Source organism: Typopeltis vanoorti, chromosome 20 (genome assembly GCF_054136105.1).
Source record: "Typopeltis vanoorti isolate ZY-2024b chromosome 20, IOZ_Tvanoo_1.0, whole genome shotgun sequence".
Classification (NCBI taxonomy): Eukaryota; Metazoa; Arthropoda; class Arachnida; order Uropygi; family Thelyphonidae; genus Typopeltis; species Typopeltis vanoorti.
Window position 1 is genome coordinate 41,834,075 of NC_143568.1, and position 22,800 is coordinate 41,856,874.

A 22,800-nucleotide genomic window follows, 5' to 3' on the forward strand; every position below is an offset into this window, starting at 1 on the left:
TATAAAATGATAGTTTTTATATAAAATAATAATAGATAGAATAATAGAAAAATTTCGTCACATTTTTCACCACCACCTGGAGACAATACAGATTACACCATTTTTGATCCACAGCATAGCTCTCTGCTTATATTATCCATCTCTGGGCATAAGCAAAGAGAAGGTTCAGAAAAACTTGTACTGTTTTACTTGACATTTGCAAGAATTTGATAGGATCTGAGAGATGCACACAACTGCTAAGCAAATTGCAATCTTACAGTCTGCCTTGCACCTTTGTAACTGGTTAACCAATTTTCTTTTTGGTAATTCACTCTGTGTAATAGTGGATAGCACGTGATCTTTACATTTCTACAACAGTGCAGAGTGCCTCATGTCAGGAAATGACTTCAAACAATTTCCATGGTTCACAGACGATAGTGCATCATGTTCCTAATATTATTATTGCACAGGCACCTCCATGGTGTCCAAAGACTCATTGCAGGAGACCCAAACTATCTGCACGATCTATCATGCCTCTCCTTGAACCCATTAACAGACAAAGTACTAACAACTAACTCTGGCAATCCAGTCTACTCATTCACAATTCTCCAATCAAAATATCTTCTCCTCACTCCCCTAAATAACCACACCCTTATTCAACTTCCAGGGAAGAACTCTTGTTATGATCTCACTAGTCGAGTGCTGAAACATTTCCCCTGCATCTATCCTATCATTTAAGCAACTTAAATGTTTCTATCACATCGGCTCTTTTCTGCTATCAACCAACTTCTGCAATCCACACTCCCTCAATCTCACCTCATAGGGAACATTCCACAGTGGTTCCACCAGGCAGCGTCTGTGAATAAGCTATTCTAAACTTGTGCTCCTGCATTTAATCGTTACTGCAAGTGTTTTTCATTCAAATTAAATATTAAACAGAAATTTTAACAGCAGGTGCTAAGAAGCCAATTACTTTGGCACAACCTCTAAGTACTTAAAAAAAAAAAAAAATCAGCTAACGCCTTTTTATTCCCGTATACGGGAGTAGGCGAGGCCATTTAGCCCTATCTAACTTTTGGAGACTGAGTAGGCAGTTCAATCTCCACTGGTACCCAATCAGAGACAGATGGCCCAAGGCTATCACTAATTAAGCGGTACGCAGTGAAGAGAGACGGCTCAAATGTGCCGCCATCTCGTGGTCCCTAACCCTAACACAATATATTTAATGCCTGAAATAATGTGGGTTCTACGGTCGATTTTCTTGAGTTTACAGGACGAAAAACCCGAGTTTCCGGGAGGAAAAACCTGCTTGCCCGTGCCAGAGATCGACTAACTCGGGAACCGGTCGAAAAAAGGCTTAGAAAAATTTCCTCTAGTCGCCGACTAGACTCGAAACCAAGTCTTCCTTCGTGCGGCCAAGCGCGGCGGTGTGCAAACGCCACATCCGCTGAGCTAAGTACTTATAGTGCATTAAATCACTTATCTTTCGATTTAAAAATCAGCCAGGTGCAAGTGCTTGCTATGCCTACCGCACGTAGGCGGCAACAAAAGCTAACGACGAATGAGTACCCTGTGTCTTGCCTGCACAGCACCATCGATTGCCAACAAACCCACAAAGTGCCGCAGCTGTAAAACTGATGTCAGCGATTTAAAAAAAAAAAAAAATGTATGATGTGTGAGTTCTGTTGCCACTGGCTACATACGTCCCGTGCAAAAATAGATGAATCGGATCACAAGATTTTTATCGATCCCAACCAGCTCTTTTTCTGTTCGCTGTGCTTCCCTTCTGTAAAACAGCTCCTAAACTTAGGCAAATTAATTGAAAACCTCAAACTGTAAATGAACACCGTGACCTAATCGCATCAACGGTGCACGACTTGAATGAGGCCAAAAACAAAAAAAAAATCAATGCCATTATTTTGAACTTTCCAAAGGAAAACGGAAAAGCACTAAAAGAAGACATCATCAAATTGGCAGAAGAATGCAACATCGATTCTAAAATTATCGTTAGGTGCCATTTATGGATCCAAAACGATGGTTTTGGACAGATAAATAAAAGATACGATGAAACAAACTTTCCACACTTCATAAAAGTGACTTGCAACACGCCAACAAGCACATCAAAATTAATAACGGCGATCAACAGCAAGTTCAAAGACACTTGACCCTAATCGCGCATACTACTCGACCATAATAATATGTTTGACAAGGATTTGGCATCACTTGATTTTTTCACCAATTTAACTTGTCTGTCATCAAAATGGAGACAACGGTTGGATCATTGACTATGCTACAGACAAGTTAAATTGGTGCAAAAATCAAGAGACGCCACTAGCAGCCACCAGGAGACCAGTATTCAAGCAATGCATAGGAAATGTGCAAGATCCTTGTAGTCAAACATATTATTATTATTCAGGCCTCCATGGAGTCAAAAGACTCATTGTGGGAGGTCCTTCTTAGGAAACACTATCATACCACTCCATGAACTCATTGACCGTTCTTGCTCTAACCACTCTCTCAGACAATGCATTTCATGGGTCAACCACCCTCCAGGCAAAGAAACCACTCCTCACCCTCTTGATCACAGATTCCTTTCGTAACTTCCAGGGATGGCCAATTATCTTCACTCCTTCCCGCCATTCTGACAAGCAAAAGAACTCCCCAATGTCTACCCTGTAATTGCCTCTCAACAGCTTAAAAAAGTCTTGATCATATCACCTCTCCTATTTATATGCTTCACAGAACCCTACATATCCACTTCACCAACATCTGTGGCCTAAACTCCAATCTTAACCAACTTACTGGCCATTATGGATCAAATACTCATCCTCATACCCTTCGTATCCATCATATATTTCAATGTAATATCAGAGAGCCTGTGTAGCTCAGTAGAAGTGGCGTTTGAACTCTACAGCACTTGACCGCACGACGAAAGGCGTTCAAATCTAGTCGCCGACTAGAGGAACTTTTTCTAAACCATTTCTCGACCAGTTCCAGAGTTAGCCGATCTCTGGCAGGGCTAGGGGGTTTTCCTCTCGGAAACTCGGGTTTTTCGTCCCATAAACTCAAGAAAATCGGCCGTCGAACCCACACTATTTTCAGACATTCAAAATATTGTGTTAAGGTTAGGGACCACCAGATGGCGGCACTTACTAGCCGCCTTCTTCTGCGTGCCGATTAATTAGTGATAGCCTTGGGCCAGCTATCTCTGATTGGCTACCAGTGGAGATTGAACTGCTCACTCAGTCTCCAAAAGTTAGATAGGGCTTTAAAACGGCCTCACCTACTCCCTATACAGGAACAAAAAGGCATTAGCTGATTATTTTTTTAAAAATATCAATGGTATTACAATTTCAATATGCACTTCTCATCCATGATAACCTTCATGTCTATAGACATCTATAGACATGATAACCTTCATGTCTATAGACATCGTGGCCGGTAGCGTAGTTAATAGTGCCCACTGCCATCTTCAGTCTGCCAAACCCCACCTATTCTTTCTGGCAAAAAATTAAATCTTACCCCCCCCCCAGCACTATTTGTCTCAACCTTCCAACACACTCTTTAACACCTTTCGACCCAATAGTGGTTTCTGTGCATACACCCGCTTTGACATACCTTACCAGAAAGCACCCAACCTAGAATAGCCCAACTTTGACCTTCTTTGGTTGAAAATATTCCATCCCTGTTCAATCAAATTCATTTGCTCTCTATTGCTCCACTAATGCAACCAACTACTCTGAGCTCTTTAATTTCTTCTCCTTAAACATTGATGTTCTTCAGTTCCACTTTCCCGATAGCAAAATCATCCTCCTGGGAGATTTTAATGTCCACAATACCAACTGGCTTTCCCCCTTCAACTGTACAGATCTTGCAGGCAGAGATGCTGAAACATTTGCTGTCACTAATGACCTTACACAACTTGTCCAGATGTCAACCAGAATACCTGATACTGAACCACTCCCCAAACACCCTAGATCTCTTCCTCACTCACACTTTCCTTCCAAATACACAGTGAATGTAGTGGGCCTCCTAGGTAATTCTGACCACAATCTAGTGCTCATCTTCTCCCCCATGCAACACTTACACAGCCACTCCCATACAAGAATAGTTTGGCATTATAACAGTGCCAAGTGGAACAGCCTCTGCAACTTCTATGCCTCATGGTTGGACTGTTGCTTCCAGCCTTCCAATCCAAAAATATGCACCAAACTTACCACCAAATTAATCCTCACTGGAATGGAAACATACATTCCCAACAGTACTCTGACCTGCCATTACCCTAACTAAATCCTGATTTTCCAAAAGATGCACCAAGGCTGTATAAATGAAAAAACCAAACATACCATAAGTGGCTTAAATCAAGAATTCCATCCTCCTTTAAAGTTTATACTCAATCCTGAAATAGTTGCAAAAAAAAACAATCAATGCTTCCAAAACAGAGTTCAAAAAGCAAGAAATTAGCAGCCTGTCCAAACGGCAGCCAAGCCTTTTGGTCTTTCACTAAAGCAATTGATCTGAACTTCTGCCCAACACTATTCCCACCCATATCATACAATCTCCTGGCCTCACACTTTGCTTCCAATGCCTGCATAATTGACAATGGTAAACGTCCCACAACCATTCCAGATATCAAACATACAATGCCCACTATATCCTTTTGCCAGAAAGAGATCAGAAATATACTGATCCAAATTACACATCAAAAAGTCTGCTCACAATGGCATTTCTCCAATTGTCCTGAAAGTTTGTGTGCACCAGAACTGACATTCTATGTCTCTGGTATATATACTATTTTACTCCACTGGTATCTATCCCAATATCTGGAAATTGGCCTATATTCAATCCATTCCCGAGAAGGGCAACAAGGCACTGCCATCCAACTACCGCACTATATTGCTCACCTCAGTCCTGTCTAAAGTAATGGAAAAAAATCAATTCCAACTCCTGCACTACCTTGATATCCACCTAATAAACGACCACCAGTATGGATTCCGTCACTGCTGATCAACAGGAGGTTTACTCACATATGTCAATGATTTCTAGACAAATGCCATGGAGAAGATTTGCGAATCTCAAGTAATTGCACTTGATATCTCCAAGGCATTTGACTGGGTCTGGCACAAGGGCTTACTAAGCAAGCTATCATCGTTTGGTTTCTGTCAAGACCTGTAGTTTTATTGCCAGCTTTCTGTCTGGATGCACACTATGTGTGATGGTAGATGGTTCCCTATCCTTTCACCATCTAACTAATGCTGGAGTTCCACAAGCTTCTGTTCTCTCACCAACCCTCTTCCTTCTGTATATCAATAACTGCTTCAGTTGACCTCCAACCCAATACACAGTTTTGCAGATGACAGCACATTGAACTCCTCCCTTTCATTTGACAAGCCTTACTCTACACAACTCACTTCAACATACAGAACATCAACCACCACTGCCCTCAATTCCGACCACCAAGCCATCCTTCAGTGGGCTCAGATAACCTCGTGAACTTCAACACTAGTAAAATAAAGTTCTGTCTTATTTCAAAAAAAAAAAAAAAAAAAAAAAAAGAACCATTTCCCCAATATTATTTTTTGATAACAATCAAATTTTCAGACAAGATGAGATTTTTCTTGGAAATACTCTGACATCAGGCCTCTCCTGACAAACATCACAACCACTGCATACTCAGCTTCCAAAAAAAAACTAGGATTTCTCTTTCGCTCAAGACCTTACTTCACTTCTAAACAGCTGTTAACCTTATACAAGTCACAAATTCACCTAGCTATCGAACACTGCTGTGATCTTTAGAGTGGGGCTCCTAAAAGCTCCCTCAGAATGCTTGACTCAATACAGAGGAAAGCAGTTAGGTTGATAATTAGCCCATCTCTTACCAACTCACTCCCATAACTTTCTCACAGACAAATGGTTTCCCCAGTATATGTATTCTACAAATATTTCCATGGGAAATGTTCATCTGAAATAGCATCAATAATTCCTTCACTTAGTACTAAGCTCATTGGAACACTTGTAGCTAAACATCCCTTCATGGTACACCTTGAAACCCACAGATCAAGTTTCTTTTCCTCTTCCTTCATCCCTGCAACTGCTGTATTGTGGAAGAGTCTCTTGTGTATGGGTTCAACATTAAAAAAAAAGACCACTAGTTATCTTGGTCACTTACTTCTGAATCTTCTTTATGCTTTATCACCCATCCCCCTAAAAAAAACTGGACCAGGCTTGAGCACAGTAATCCAAATGTGGACATATCTAGGCTTTATAAAGAGAAATTACAACTTCCTTATCTCTAATTAGTGTGTTTTTCAATCTTAAGGTCTACCTTAGCAGTATGTCAAAACTTTCTGTCTACCACCACCTTTAAATCTCTAGCTTCATCTATTTCCTGGAGTACAGTTCCATCAATATGGTACACAGCTTGTAATCTGTTTATCCTAAAATGCATAACTTTACATTTCTCCACATTAAACTGAACCCATTATCTTTTGCCCATATTGAAAGCCTATTTTAATTGTCCTGTAAGCTCTCCACGTTGCTTGATTAACTACCTAATTTCGCATAAACAGCAAACAGCTAAATATTTTGTTTCAGGTTATTTCCTATATTATTTATGTACAAATTAAACATTGGTACCAGCACTAAACCTTGCGGCACACCACTATTCACTTGTTTTCACCTTGATTCTGCCCCTCCATATACCACTTTTTGATATCTGTCCAGCAGCCACCCTCTTATTCCCATTTGTTCTAATTTGCTTAACAGAGTTCCATGTGGTATATTTTCAAATGCCTTTGCAAAATCCAACAGAATAATCATGTAACCATTTCCTCTATTCAACTCAGCTATTATAAAAAAAGTTCATAAATTGCTAAGGTATGACTGAACCTTCACAAAGCCATGTTGCCTCTCATGCAGTATCATATTTTTAATCCACCCATTCTTGAATTATCTTTGCGACCAATTTTTCCAGCACTTTTACCACCATTCCTGAGATACTGATTGGTCTATAATTTTCCATTGCAGTCTTAGAACCTTCCCTTATGCAAAGGAATTATTTTTCCATGTTTCTAATCTCTTGGAACTGTACTAGTTCTGATACTTAAAGAGCCTGGTCAGAGGCATTGCCAGTTCCCTTGCACAGCCCAAGCTGAAATCCCATCTAATTCCACAGCTGTATTTACATTGAGATTCTGAAATATCATAAGGACCTCCAATTCATCCACCTCTGTTCCCACATTAGTGACTGTCATATATGTTACAGCAGTAATGTCATTTGGATGATATACCCTGGCAAAGTGTTCACTAAGTAATTCATTTACTGTATTTTATCTGTTTTTCTCACTTTATGACCATCACCAGTTATTAAGGTTAATCTTCCATGGTCATTCTTCTTCTTACTTGCCACGTAATGAGAGAACCCTCTGGGATATCCTTTAGCCTGCTTAACTAGATTCTTCTTGTAATCTGATTTTGCCTTCCTTGCTGTACTGTTCATGAGTTTGCTGGCTGCTTTTCTCCTTATATACTCTCCACACCATTTTCTTTTTCTGCAGATCATGCTTAATGATATTACTCATCCATCTGACTCCTATCAGATTAACCTTGTTGGAAGTTTTTTCCCACTTGGTTAGACTACAAATCATATATTTAGTTTAATCCTTTATCCAAGAGTAAATTGCACCTGAAGTATCTTCAGGACTGTGGCAACTCGTGGCAAAGGTGGCCAAGTTCTCTTCACTTTCCTTAGTATGCAAAGTACATCTTCTTGCGGACATGTATAATGCTATGTATTATGGGAAGGGTCACTACCCGTGATAAGAACTTAGTCCACCTTTGCCACGAGTTGCGACAGTCCTGAAGATACTTTAGGCACAACCTATGTTTGTTTACACTTGGAGAAAGGTTTAAACTAAATATATAATTTATAGTCTAACCAAGTAGAAAAAACTTCCAACATCTTTCTCTAATCCAGAGTAATTTAATAATAAAGTGGGACACCTTTTGGCATCTAGCATATGGAAATATGAGTTCTGCATTGCTTCAACCTTGAAGAGACCTCAATAAAGGTTGAAACCAGTCTGGGTAGTAACCTTTCCCATAATGCATAGCATTATACATGTTCGCAAGATGTGCTTTGCATTATGGGATACTAACGAAAGTGATGAGAACTTAGTCCACCTTTGCCACGAGTTGCCCATGGATGAATTCTGGTCTTGAAATTCACGCTTGCTCTTGTTATCATTCTGGGAGTGAGATGTGATTGAAGTCTGATTAGCAGAATAATGAATTACTGACAATTCAAAACCATATATTTAGAAATTTATGTACATTTAATCTTACAAATACAACATTTATTTTACAAATGATAATCTATCTTTTTCAGTTTAGCTACTTGAATACAAATTCTACCCTACGGTTCTTCTTTATGAACTTGCAATGACATCGTCATAAAAAGTTGGTTGTAACTTAATTTTCCCAAGCAACAGGCACACTTGTAGCTTGGGAAAATTAAGTTACAACCAACTTTTATCTTGTTATCATTCTTTTTTGAATGATAACAAGATAAAATTTCCGCTCCCTTTAAGATGACTTAAAGGGAGCGGAAATGGCTATGCACGCACACGAAATCAGTGCTGCAGTGAGGACTTAAAAGCTCCTACAACCGAGCAAGCCAAGATAACTATAACTTTAACTAGATGAGCAAGCATCGGCTTTCGATAGTAAAATCTATGGGTATAACATGGAAGAGAGAGGCTCAAGATCAAGATCATTGGAGGCATCGTTGTGACTTGCACTCATGGAGAAATCCTGAGTGAAACACAGGTCCATCAAGGAACTGTGTTTCACTTTCTGGGAGAATGGATGTCAATTTAATGCGACAAAATGTAAAGTTATGCATTTTTGGGTGAAAAGAATAGCAGCAGTATACCACATTGGTGGAACTGTACTCCAGGAGATTGATGAAGTTTAGGGGGGGGGGACATTGCAAAAGTAGCTAAATCAGCTCATCAACTCACTCGGTTTTTGAAAAATACCTTGACGAGCAGAGACAAGCAAGTTATTGTACCTCTGTACCGAGCCTTGATAGGACCTCATCTCGACTACTGTTCCCAGATTTCGTCACCTAGGTTCCTTCTTGATGGGGAGGAGGTGGAGAGGATCCAGAGGCAAGTGACTAAGATGATAGCAGGTCTATGGAATGAACCATATGAAAACAGGTTGAAGATTTGTGGGTTGCAGAAATTAGTTGATAGGTAGAAAAGGGGAGATATGATTGAGACATTCAAATTGCTAAAGGGTTTCTATAGGATTAATTCAGAGGATATTTTTGAGATCAGGACTGGTGGTGGGAGAACTAGGGGACACCTATGGAAGCTGGGCAAGTGTGTGTGGTTAGCAGGGGTGTTAGAGGTGGGTTCTTTACTTTTAGAGTGGTAAATGAGTGGAATAAGCTGCCAGAGTCTGTTGTGGGTGCTATGACGGTGAGTGAATTCAAGGCAAGGTATGATAGATACTGTGCGAATGTTATATAGTTGTGTGGACATGATGTTTAGGGCCTCCTTCAATGAGTCTAAGGACTCCCTCGAGTCGCCTGTAATAATAGTGAAAGATACACAACGCACAGCTCATTTATTACCGAGCAAGCTTAAGATGTGTTCTGTCTACAAAAATAAAAGTCTAAATGGAATGCTTATAAATGCATGCATTTATTAACAAAAAAAATTACTTCTTTCTCAATTAATGAGCTTGCACAGCAAGCGTAGCAAGAATGGAGCATTCACCACTGGTGTAGCCACAGTCCTGAAGATACTTCAGGTGCAAACTTTATTTGCTTACACTTAGAAAAAGGATTAAACTAAATATATAATTTACTGATTAACCTTCCTTACCTTAGATTACCTTGATGGACCTGTGTTTCACTCAGGATTTCCCCATGAGTGCAAGTCACAACGATGCCTCCAATGATCTCGATCTTGAGCCTCTCTCTTCCACGTTATACCCATAGATTTTACTAGTGGAACTTCCCATCTTGTAGGTGGTCTTCCTGGTTTTCTCTTTATTCTTGGTTGCCATTTGAGTATTCTATATGTCCATCTGTTATCCCTGAGTCTGGCTGTGTGACCTGCCCATCTCATCTTGCTTTCATATACTGCAGTTACCACATCTATTTTGCCTGATCTCTTTCTTAGTTCCGTGTTTCTAACATGTTCCATTTTGCTAATGTTACAAATACTGCATTCTATTGCACACTGAGTTATTCTGAGAGTCTCTTCTTCTTTTTTTGTCATGTTCCATGTTACTGATACATATGTGAGTGATGGAAGAATGTCACTATTATATAGTTTTGCCTTTGCAGAGCTGTCAAGATTTGGATCAGTAAGTGATTCTTTTAGTCTGTTGAATGATATCCATGCAGCTTTCTTTCTTTTTGCCAGTTCTTCAGATAAATGGAGGTATCAGGAATAATAATAATAATAAATCATTATTCATTTTTATTGTTTGTCCTAAGTAATTGTAGGAGTCAACTTGTTCTATAGGGATGTTATCAATACACAGGTGACTGTCACTTGTGTAGGTGTTTTTGATCCATTTTGTTTTTTTCTAGATTCATTTCTAAGCCTATCGTTTCTGCTGTTTGTGTATATCTTTCACCCATTTCTTCTAGGTCTTTTGGGTTGTGAGATATCAGTACTAGATCATCGGCAAACATAAGGATTTATAGTTTTTCACCGTCCATGCTTATTCCTCCGTTCAAGTCTGTTTTTTTTTCTAGAATATATTCTAAAGTGCTGGTAAATAGATTTGGGGAGATCACATCTCCGTGGCAGACCCCTCTCTTTATATATCTATATTTATATAGGTTGATCAAATATCTATATTTATATAGGTTGATCAAATAGGGTTATTTGTGTGGTCTGATTTTTGTTAATTTCTTTTATCATGCAGATGTAAGTAGGGTCCACATTTATTTCCAGTAAGGCACTGATAACTGCATTGTGTTCTATGGTATCAAACGCTGTTTTTTAAAATCGATAAAGAGGAAACTTAGAGGGATTCAGTATTCTCTGCATTTTTCTGTTAGTTGTGAAATGACCTGGATATGATCTACTGTGGAGAAGTCTCTTCTGAAGCCTGCCTGCTCTCTACTGGAGTGGTCTTCGAGGGCGTTTTGAATTCTGTTCAGTGTTACTCTCTTCATGATCTTATATATGTAAGAGAGTAGACAAATTGGACGATAGTTTTTATGTCTTCCTTGTTCCCTTTTTTTTGGAATAGAAGTATGTTTTTGAGGTCTTCCATTCCTCTGGAATCTTTCTTTGAAGTACCACGTGAATATAGCAGCCAAGGCTTTGAAAATAATTGGTTCCCATTGTTGGATTTCTTCAGCCTTAACATTATCAAGTGCTGAGGCTTTACCCTTTCTCATTTTCTTAAGGGCATGTTCTATTTCTTCTGGAAGTACATCTGGTATATTGCTTGGTTTTGGAATGATAGGGTCTGAAACTTGGCACTTAGTTGCATAGATCTCATTATAAAAAATTCTGCACAATTTCTTCTATCCGTTTTCTATTAGTATGGTTTTCTCCATTTTGATCCTGTAAAGCAGATGGAATGGACTGTTTAAAATTTAAGTCTTCTCTATTTTTTTCAGGTTGGTTTTTGCCTGCACTGCTTCTCTTAGTTTTTGTATCCTGAAAGCTTTGTAGTCTTCTGGAATTTCTTTTCCTTAGTAACTTACAGATAATTTTGTATTCCAGAAAATTTTCTTCAGATTTCTTCAGTTCTTTTCTCTCTTTCAGTAGTTCTATAGTTTGAGGTGAGAGTCGTTCTCTTTTCTTTTGTTTCACAGGAATTTCTGATTTTTTTCTTGCACTCGTTGAATTTATTAATAAAGTCAATATAATCATGATTTGTGTAACAATTCTTAATAGTCCATTCGGTCTCTTCTATGTATTTCCTGAACTTGTGGTAGTCTATTTGTTTGGGTTGTCTTTTGTGGTTTGATGTTGCCCTGACATGTTCTTTTTTGTGGTGTATTCTTATAATGGCTCTGAGGAGTCTGTGATCAGAATCTATGTTGAAGTATGTTTCGCCTATTGTACCAACATTTTGTACCATTTTTTTACAGTATATGTTAAAATGCAGTCAATTTCATATTTTGTATCTCCATTCGGTGAATGCCAAGTCCATCTTCTTCCTAGGTGTTTGTTAAAAAAAGTGTTCATGATAAGAGTTGTTCAGCTGCAGCAAATTCAGCTAATCTCTCTCCTCTTCTATTTCTTTCTTCCAGGCCATGTGGTCCTATAAACTTTTCATTTTCTTTTACACATCCTATTTTGGCATTAAAGTCATTAACCTTCCTTACCTTAGGTATAAAATTTAATATTGCTTCCTCTAGAACTATCTCATGCACTACTAGTATCATTCCCTTTCAGTGTTCAATGCCATGGCACAGATTTAAGCTTCCTCTTAAGCTTGTAATAATCACCTGCCTTTTAGATCCACATATACCTCCTCCTGACTAAATATTCTTCATATTTTCCAATCTCTCAAGTCAAGACTACATGGCGACTTGTGCCAATTGGAGGCAATGTAGCCACCTTGGATATGAATAGCTCTTCTGATCCTATGGACCAGGTCCAATACTCACACCCCTAGTTCCCTCCATTGCATGCTGCCTCAAGTATCTCTCAGTAGGTGTATAAATTCCACTAGAACTCCCTGGCCTATAAGCAACAACTACTGTATATTTTCATTTGACAAACTTTGCAGTAAACATCCCAAACTTCAAAGGCTTCTAAGACCAATATCTTTAATACCAATCTCCATACTATTCTTCAGTGGGGTAATGATAACTTAGTTACCTTTAATGGTACCAACACACAGGTCTCTTATTTTCTTAAAAAAAATCTTATTTCTTTTTTTTTGTTATCTTTGATAATATCCAGATTGCCAGACAAGTTTCTTCTTAGGTTGACATTTACCTTTGGCCTACAGAAGCACAAACACAACACAGATAAATAGTTTTGATAGTACCTGTGTGTCGGACATACACCATCTATTCAAAAAGAAACCGAACGTTTCAAAAATAGAAGAAAGTAGAGGCGTCATCTGTTGTATCTTTTTGTTGTCGAAAGAGGTAACCTTCATTAGTGTTGTGTCAACTATTTATGACATTTGTTTCATTAGAAGCCAAGTTATAGTGCCAAGAGTGACAGTGTGTTTTGACGAATGGTCGGGAAATGAATGTTTCAAACAGAGAGCTGCGATTGACTTTTGTGTTAAACTTGGTAAAAGTTTAACACAAATGCATCAAATGCATTTTTATCAAAACGCATCAAATGCATTTTTATCAAAACGCATCAAATGCTTCAAAAAGCATACGGTGATAAATGCTTATCCCATACTCAAGTTTACAAGTGGTTTAGGCGATTTCAAAGTGGTTGTGAGACGCTTGAAGATGACAAAAAGCAGAGCTGTCCAAAAACTAGACTGAGCGAAGTTGACATCAAAAAAAGTGCGTGATTTCATCAAAGAAAACCCGAAATCGTCCATGAGATTGATCGAAGATAAATTGGGGATTCCAAAATCAACTATGCACAACATTTTGACCGAGAGTTTGGACCTTCGTAAATTGAATTCGCAATTTGTTCCCCACAAGTTGACCGACGACCAAAAAATGTATCGAATTGAGCACTGCAAGGACCTCATTAAAACCACTTGTAAGGACTCGAACTTCCTTGAAACAATCGTTACTGGTGACAAAAAAGTGGTGTTTTGAGTATGAGCCCAAAACAAAGCGCCAGAGTGCTGAGAGGAGACCACCAGAAGAGGGGCATCCGAAAAAAAAAAAAGGTCGCTTGGAGAAGTCAAAAGTAAAGACAATGCTGATTTGTTTCTACGATTCCAAGGGCATTATCTACAAAGAGTTCGTTCTGCCTGGCCAAACGATCAATGGTGAGTTTTATCTCGAAGTTTTAAAATGATTGATAGTGAGAATTTCTCGCGTACGGCATGAATATTGTGATGCAGGTAGCTGGGCACTTTTGCACGATAATGCACCATCTCATCGTTCGAATATTGTGAGCCAGTTTTTGAGCAAAAACCAAGTTTGTGTGTTGGATCACTCGCCGTATTCACTTGATTTAGCACCCTGTGACTTCTTTCTCTTCCCCCGATTTGAAAAGAAAGTGATACGACACCACTGAAAACGTTCAAGCGGCAGTAACCACAACCCTCAACAGTATCCCAAAAACCAATATAAAAAACTCATTTAACGAATTAATCGGCCGTGCCAAACGCTGTATCGAAGCTGAGGGAGAGTATATTGATTGAAATAAACGATCTGAATAATTATAATTGGCCTGTGTTTTATTTTCTATCAAAAGTTCGGTTTCTTTTTGGACAGAGGGTGTATATACAGAAACTTTCATGGCTTGCATATGTAAAAAATATAGAATTTTATTCAAAAACTCCAATATATTTTGTCCAACGTAACATGAACATCAAGGAGACAGACCTATAACTACATTAAAAACATAAATCATAAAAATGAGTAATGAAGCATGTACCTACTAGCTTGTCTCAAGAGAAGTAATTGGATATACACTATTGAGTTAAAAGGAAAACTTGTAAAAAGTTGGGTAGATAAGCAGTCTGAAACATTTCAAGGAAAAGATGGGCAAATTTGAACCAACTAAAATAAAGCATCTGTCTGATTCCAAAGAACTGGGTGCCTAGTGTCAGTAGCATGAGAAGCAAGGCCAGATTTGATGGATTCCAAAAAATGCAATATATTCTTGGATTCTAATCAAACCAGAGCAGTCTGTCTAAAATAGCAAATATGATGCGAGGAGGTTACTTGATAGACACCTAGTATGGAGAGAGGTGGTAATATATTCTTTTAGATGATAAGAAAGTTTCTGAGCTGGTTTGAAGGAAGTGTATGGATTGAATTTGCAAAGAATCTGTGATATTTGTTCAGAGGCTCCTCTAAGGGAGGCATGTGAAATTCTTTTCACATTGGATTGTAATCTGATCAACAGATGATAATTATCAATAATTTTGAATGGTGGTTTTGTTGTATCCATTAGACATCTACTGTTTTTACTTTTATTCATCTAACAAACAAGAATCAGAGCAGATCATATGAACTCATAGAAGACATTTGATAATATCTATCTGTGATGATAATGTGAGAATGAGGGAATGTATTTATGATAAATTGAAAACTCAACCTGATCTGTAAGAGTTTGAATTATTAAGGTATCCAAAAAGGATAGATGGTTGTTGCATTCACATTTAACAGTGATCTTGATATGGAAGAACAAACCGTATTTTTTCCTGGAACTGAAGTAATTCTGATTCAGAGTGAAACAATGTAGATCAAATATAACATCAACAAGGAAAAACAGTGTGAAAGAGTTTATTTTTTAGATGTTCCATAAAATAATCAGCTCAAGCTGGTGAGATAGGACTCTCCTTACTGTTCCTTTGATTTGTTTGAACAACTTGGTGGATTTAGATAAGCTAACAATGTCATCTGGGAAATTGGATTACAAAACTAGTTTCTTGTAGTGGGGTGTTAGTAAATAGGGAGACTACATCAAACAAAACCATAATCTCATTAGACATGTTTAATTTTCTGTTTAAAGTCGAGTCTTTTTTGTGTGTGTATGTTTAATATAAGAAAATGTGTGGCCATTGAGATTCCAACGATGACAAGAAAGATGCTTTGCAAGGTGGTAATTGGTAGAGCCCATATAATCTACTACTGGGCAGCCATGTTTCTGGACTTTAGGTAGATCATAGATACAAGACAATCAAGATGAATTCATAACTTCTCACAGCATCCCAACATTATACATTTCCCAATAGTTCATTTAAATTTATAATTCGATGCTTTGTTGGATCCCTGCTAATCACACTAGATACGATATTATTATTTAGGTAGATCATAGATACAAGACAATCAAGATGAATTCATAACTTCTCACAGCATCCCAACATTATACATTTCCCAATAGTTCATTTAAATTTATAATTCGATGCTTTGTTGGATCCCTGCTAATCACACTAGATATGATATTATTACATTAATTTCACAATTATGCTGTCATATTCATGACAGCAGTGACATGAACTTTGTCTACCTTTATGACGACAATACTGGTGTTCTGGTGTAAGGATCAGAGAGTTTGTAGGAGGTAGTTTGGTTTTGTATAGAGTTTGGGCAATCTCGAAACATAATTTACTAGTTTCATCTGCATAATTCTTTTATTATGCCCCTTTTTCCATACTTACCATAATTTCTAAGGTATACAAGGCAAGGCAAGGCAAAATTAGGACTTTACTGGAGACTGTAGCAATTTCTTTCTTCCAACATTTCAAACTTATGAATCATTCTAAGTTTTCAAATATGCTCATCTGACCGAGGGCAGTGAAATACAAGCAATTAATTCAAAATAGTCTGAACTAAGAATGTCTGTTTTAAAGTATTTTCAAGCTTGAGAAGTTGATATATTTGAGTAGGACTGTTTCTTCGTTTCACATATCTGATTTATTAATAAGGAATTGCTAGTCCTTGGATAAATCTTCCATGCAGAATGCAATTTGATGGTCTCCTTAATTTTAACAAAATTAGAAGTATCAACAATGCCTAAAGAACACAAGTCTAGTATGTAAATTGGCTTTCTTCAAATGTGAGTTGCTATATCTTTTAACAGTTTCTCAATATTCCTAACTGGATGTTTGTTTGTAATCAGTTGTTTAAAGGGATCATGTATACTAGACATATTCATAGATAATTATACAGCTTATACATCTAGAAAAAATATAGAATTTTATTAAAAAATTCCAATATATTATATGCAGTGTAACATGGACATCATCAGGAAGAAAGACTGCAGCCTAATTATACTTTCAAAATATAAATCATAAGAATGAGTCAGGTATCATGTGCTTACTAGCTCATGTCTCGGTTGCAAATGAGTTGATAGGATAACACTATTCGAGTTCGAAGGAACAACTGTAAATGTGTGTGTAGATTAAATAAAATAAAAAGATTATGACCAGTTAACAGAAATCACTTCCCAAAAATGAAGTGATTTCTGAGGATTGGCATACATAGGCGAGGCAGTCAATCTATGCAAAATTTTACAATTGTTCTGTTGAACTCTAACAGCATAATCCTGTCAACAGAAACACGAACTAGTAAGCACATGCTACATGACTCATTATTATTGTTGATGTTTTGAATGCAGTTACTGGTTTCTCCCTAATGATGTTCATGTTGCATTGGATGAAATATATTGGAGCTTTTGAATAAAATTCTATATTTTTTCTGCATATGTAAGTCATAAGTATCTATAGATATGTCTTAGTGTATATGTTTCCTTAAGAGTATTTATATATATTTCGAAAATGTAAAAATGCACCCAGCTGATGCATAAGGAACATAATGTGATCAAAATGAGTTTACACCTGATGTGCAACACACATACACAAGACATGTTCAAAAAAAAAAAGACTATTGCTCATTTTACAACATCTTAAGCACTGTCTCCTTCAAAGTAGTCCCCTCTGCAGGCGATACACCATGCCCAATGTTTCTTCCATTGTTGAAATGCTGCCTGGATTTTTCTGTGATAGCACACAGTTCTCTTATTGCATTTTCCTGAATCTCCTCTGTGGTTTGGAAATTATGTCCTTTCAAAGTGGTTTTAAAGTTTGGGAAACAGGAAAAAAGTCTGCTGGGGTTAAGTCTTGAAAATAGGGTGAATGGGACACAACAGAGGTCTGATTTTGCCATATAACTGCTGATGAGGAGCGATGCGTGAGCCAGTGCGTTGTCATGGTGCAATATCCAAGTCTGATTTTCCCACAATTCAGGCCTCTCCTGTGCACAGCATCCCTCAAACACACTAAAACTTCCTGGTACAACTTTTAGTTTACCATCTAACTACTTGGTAAAAATTGATAATGGACAATGCTTTTCCAATCAAAAAACAACCATCTTCACCTTGATCTTTGACCGACTCATCTGTGCTTTTTTTTTCGTTGAAGAGACCCTTTCCCCACTGACTGCGACAATTGCATCTTGGTTTCAACATCATAGCCATAAACCCACATCTCCATTTTTACCAAGTTTGCAGCAAAATTTCACACATGCACACCTTGTTTTTCAAGCTCTTTCTTTGTCACAAATCCAATGAACAGTTTGTGCATGGCTCATTTCAATGGATGTAACTTGATGACTAATGCTCATAGCAGAATGGGGCAAATGGTGAATGTATTAAGCATCACATTTCAAAATGTAGATAGATCTTTGAACAATGGCCTATGTCATTCTGACTAGCCACTGATGCTAAGAATGGTATCTTCCTGTTTCATCTGCACATGTATCCAATCTAAACATTACCTCCTTAATCAAGAAGGATCACTGCTGTGCAATAAATTATTAATCTCAAAGTTTTGATTTTTTTTTTTTTAATAAATAAAACTTGAGGATTTATAGATACTTAAAAAAATTTATAATTTCTAGATTTGCCAAAAATCAAACCATGGAGAATGCATTTCCAAGGTTTGATTGCCATAAACAGCAATTAAAAACAGCTGCTGATTTTATGCACATGTGTATCCCAATCACAAAAGGTTATAATCCTATTGTACTTTAGTACAGGGATGAATTGGAAATTCTGTTCTAGAACACCAAACATAACTTTTTTTTTTTTTGAGCCACAGTAAGCAGGGTAGTGGTCTCAAACCAGGTGATTAAATTCTTTTACCACCTAAAGACAAATATCTGTTTGTTTGGAGAGCAGAAGCACTATTCACTCAACTTATCTCTTGAGTGGATAAAGCATCTGCACTGGCTGATGGAGGATGTTTTATTTAATCTCAAATGATTGCCTTTATATATCTGTCCCCTGCACGGTCCCAAGACTAGTGCCAAGTGTGGAAAGGATTTTTTTTTTTTTTCAGACATGAAAGTTGTAATCCTTTGGGGAAACAGTATGGGGAGGAGGCTGTTCCCAATAAATAAGAAATTGGTTTAATGAGTTTGGAGCTGAACTAGCAGCCACTTGTGTTCATATATGACTGGAGGAATGGTAGTGGGCAAAATGCTTGCTTCTAAATACAAACAAGCATTCTGAGAGGGGGTCTCAGGTGCACTACCCCAAATATGGAAACAGTATTCTACAACTCCTGCTCAAATTCTGAAACACTATTCAGGAGTTGAGCAGGAGAGAAGTACCATTTGGAATGAAAGAATAAGTTTTTCTTTGAGTCTAATCTGTCCCTCCATAGGACAGATTAGACTTGATTGTTATGCTAGTATTTTACAGACTATGATAACTGCTGTGTGATTTAAGATAAGGGATCAGTCATAGAATCGAATATTGCTAATGAAGTGGGCATTTTTGGTTAAATTAATATGTATATATATTTACTAAAATGTTAACTGATTCCCTTAAAATTCAAAGTATGTAGAAAAATAAAGACAACATACAAAGTTCAGTAAAATGCTTTATTTATATAAAACAGTTTCAAGAGTGAATAAGTAGCTACCTTCAGGTTTCTTTGAATTACTTATGAATTTCACTGTTTCCAAAAATAAAAATACACGAAAGCTAGATTTTGTTTTTTGTTTTTTTTCAGTACACATATCCTATACCAAAAATTAAATAACTCACATTATACTGGGAGAAAGCAAACGCAGACATACAAAGCTTTAAATTAAATACCCATAATAAAAAAATATATATTTTTTTTTTTTCTTTTTAAATTTCTTCATACCAGATAAAAATAAAGTTAAATGAGCTAAATTTTTAGCTTCTTGGTTATTACATACATTCATTTTATTGTAAAAGATAATTCATAACATAAACTGAGTATAAAATTACAAGTTAAAAAAGAACAATTACTTCTTACAACATGTACATAAAATAATCTTTCAAGAATGATTTGCTTCATAGTTAAAAAGTCTAAAATCTTCTTCATAAATACTATAAAGTTTTTCAAGTAAGGGAAGAGATATATTTCTGTAATAGAGTTCCATTAAATCAGAGGTGGGCTTTGATTTGTAGCTCTGTTCACGCTTTGGAAATGCTACTTTATTAAACACATTTGCTTTCCAAAGTACAAAATCTGCATCATCTTCTAGTGATTCATATTTTCCAATTATATTATAATTAACTTCACATGGATAGCAGAGATCCCAGATAGGCCTCCAGTGTTCATTGAATGCAATCTTACCATTTGCAACATCCAGTTCACTTATGTACTGAAGGAACTCTTCAAAATAAACATCGTGTCCTTTAATTAATGATTTATTACTTGGATTTTGTCTATACTGTTTAATTATTTTTCGTCCAAATCTGTTCCAAAAATAATCACCATAACTCTTTTCAAACTTATTTCTGTACACAGACAATAATCGTTCAAAGGGATTTCTAACAAACAAAAATTTGAGATGACTATTCAATTTTTTCTGGATTTCATTTTCTTGGAATTGGTTTAGAGTGATGAATTGATGAGGAGCATGTGAATCATTGCCGCGGATGTCGAGAGGCTTTTGGAGTTCTCGACTTTTCAAAACAAGCAATACTCTCTTCCAGTTAGTACATGCAACCTGAAAAAATGCAAGTTCTATAAAAATTTTTACGTATTTGTTTATAACATTTCAGTACATGATTTTTAAAAATCAAACTGGACTGAAACATCTAGCATACTAATACATAATGAAACTAACAAAAGACAATAAGTGATAACTCATTTCACTCTTGATAATGCAATTTATTGTATGCATTAGCATTAAATAAAATTTTAAAAAATAAATCTTACTGAAGAGGTTACTTTTTAGTAAAGTAAGAACACTAAAAGCATTCGATGATGTGGCAACTACATCATTTAATGCTGTTTCGATTTATTTGGCTGAAGCTCATGTCTACAGATATACAGAATATGTTAAAGAAGCATGGCATTTCTGCATAACATGCATATGCACAATCAAGAATTTTGGTAACATATCAAGCTATAATGTGACAGGCAATTTAACAAATCTGTCAAACCAACAAGATAAGAAGTATTACAAACTTATTCTCAAACATTTCTAAAGGCCTGCTGAAGTGGCTTCAAAAAAGTTCCATGTTTGATTTCTACATAATCAAAAAACTGATTATGAAAAAAAAAGTATGAAATTAATTTTTTTTTTTTTTTTTTAAATCCTTAACCAACCCACAGCACTCATGTTCTATAGTTAACAACCTTTTGTGGGTGAGAGTTGGGAGAAAAAAAAAAAAACTGAACAGTAATAAATTTTTTTTAAAAGAATTATATTAAACAAAAAGATCAAAGTTTATTTAATTTTATTTCTTTATGGAGTTAAGTAAACAATTTAATTCACACCACTAAACTAACCTATAAGAATCACTATTCAAAATCCTCATGTTTGTTAATGTGATAACAACACAGAAATCGTGAAATGCATTTAGCACTGCATGCGCATTTGTGATTAGGAGATGTTACTTAACAAAATAGTGCATAGTTTAAATTGCTGAAACAATGAAATATGTATTTTGATATTCATTATTGTTCAATTTTAATAAAAACTGCTCAACATTTTTCTTCACTGTCTGAAGTATCGAAATCAGTTTAGCTGTTCTTGTTGCATACAGTTATCATATATGGTGAAGGTTTCACTTGCATATGCATCTAAAAATTGGGTAACGCAAGGTAAGCATCAGTGTGAACCAGCAAATAGAATTCACTATGATGCCCATGGCAATTCATGATGATGGGTGAAATTTCATTTTTCTGCCACTTTTAGTATTTTATATACAAATACTAAAAAAGAACAAAATAAGGCACAGATTACTAAGGTTAGTTTAAGTTTTGAATTTTGAAAAACTAGTCAATATTGCTGTAGTAACACACCCAGTATATAGTGTTGTGCAAGTTGTCAAACGGTGAAGGTGTAGAAAACAAGATGTCCTCTCTGGTTTCAAAGATTATATAAGTAGCTAGTGTGCAGAGAGTCTAAAAAATTATTTTCCTATGAATGACATTTACAAACAGAATTTATGATTGTTTTTTTTACATATTTATGTTCTAACATAAAAATGTGCAACAATTCACATGGAGAGAAGAGACAAGAAATGAGAAAAGTCTCATTGACTATGTTATTGTTGATAGTGATGTTTTCTCACTCGTGCAGGACACTAGAGTATACAGAGATTTTGAAATTGATCACCATTTAGTCTTGAGTAGGATAAAACTGAATTTCATACTGAAAAGAAGAACATGTAAGAAAGTTTTCAAGCAAATAAAAGTTGAGCAGCCCTCAGATGTGAACTATAGACTAAAAGAGTTTGAGAACAGGAACCAAACCTTGGAGATTCAGTGGCAAGTCCTGAAGAAAACATTGATTCTGCAAGGACACAGAACTCAGAATTCCATGATGGACACACAAAGTTAAAGAGGAAGTGATGGAAAAGAAGAAAGCATATCTAAAGTTCCTGACAAAATAAGTCAGCTTGGGATCTTAAGCGGCACATCTCCTTGTGCTTTTCATTACTTTTGCATCCACTAACCAGACCGGTTTCGACCTTTACTGAGGTCTCATCAGTGGGAGGCAGACCCAAACGTGGAGATACTAAGGCAGAAGCAATAGGAGAGGTCATATTTACCTATACAAGTTGTCAACAGGTGTACCACCTTATTATTGAATTACTCTGGATTTAGAGAAAGATGTTGGAAGTTTATTTTGCGCTTGGTTAGACTATAATAAATTTAGTTTAATCCTTTATCCAAGTG

The 22,800-nt window shown here is 36.6% G+C and overlaps 1 protein-coding gene across 3 annotated transcripts in view; it reads right to left on the reverse strand.

The window, feature by feature from the left end:
* Positions 1 to 19,499: 19,499 nt before the first annotated feature.
* The window catches only part of LOC150095394 (carbohydrate sulfotransferase 11), a 127,285-nt gene continuing 123,984 nt past the window's right edge, over positions 19,500 to 22,800 (reverse strand). For all 3 annotated transcript variants that reach the window (XM_090410270.1, XM_090410268.1, XM_090410269.1), the window contains exon 4: positions 19,500 to 20,617. In XM_090410270.1, the coding sequence (XP_090266396.1) occupies positions 19,940 to 20,617 (678 nt within the window). In that variant the 3' untranslated portion in view covers positions 19,500 to 19,939. The remainder of the gene's footprint in view (positions 20,618 to 22,800) is intronic.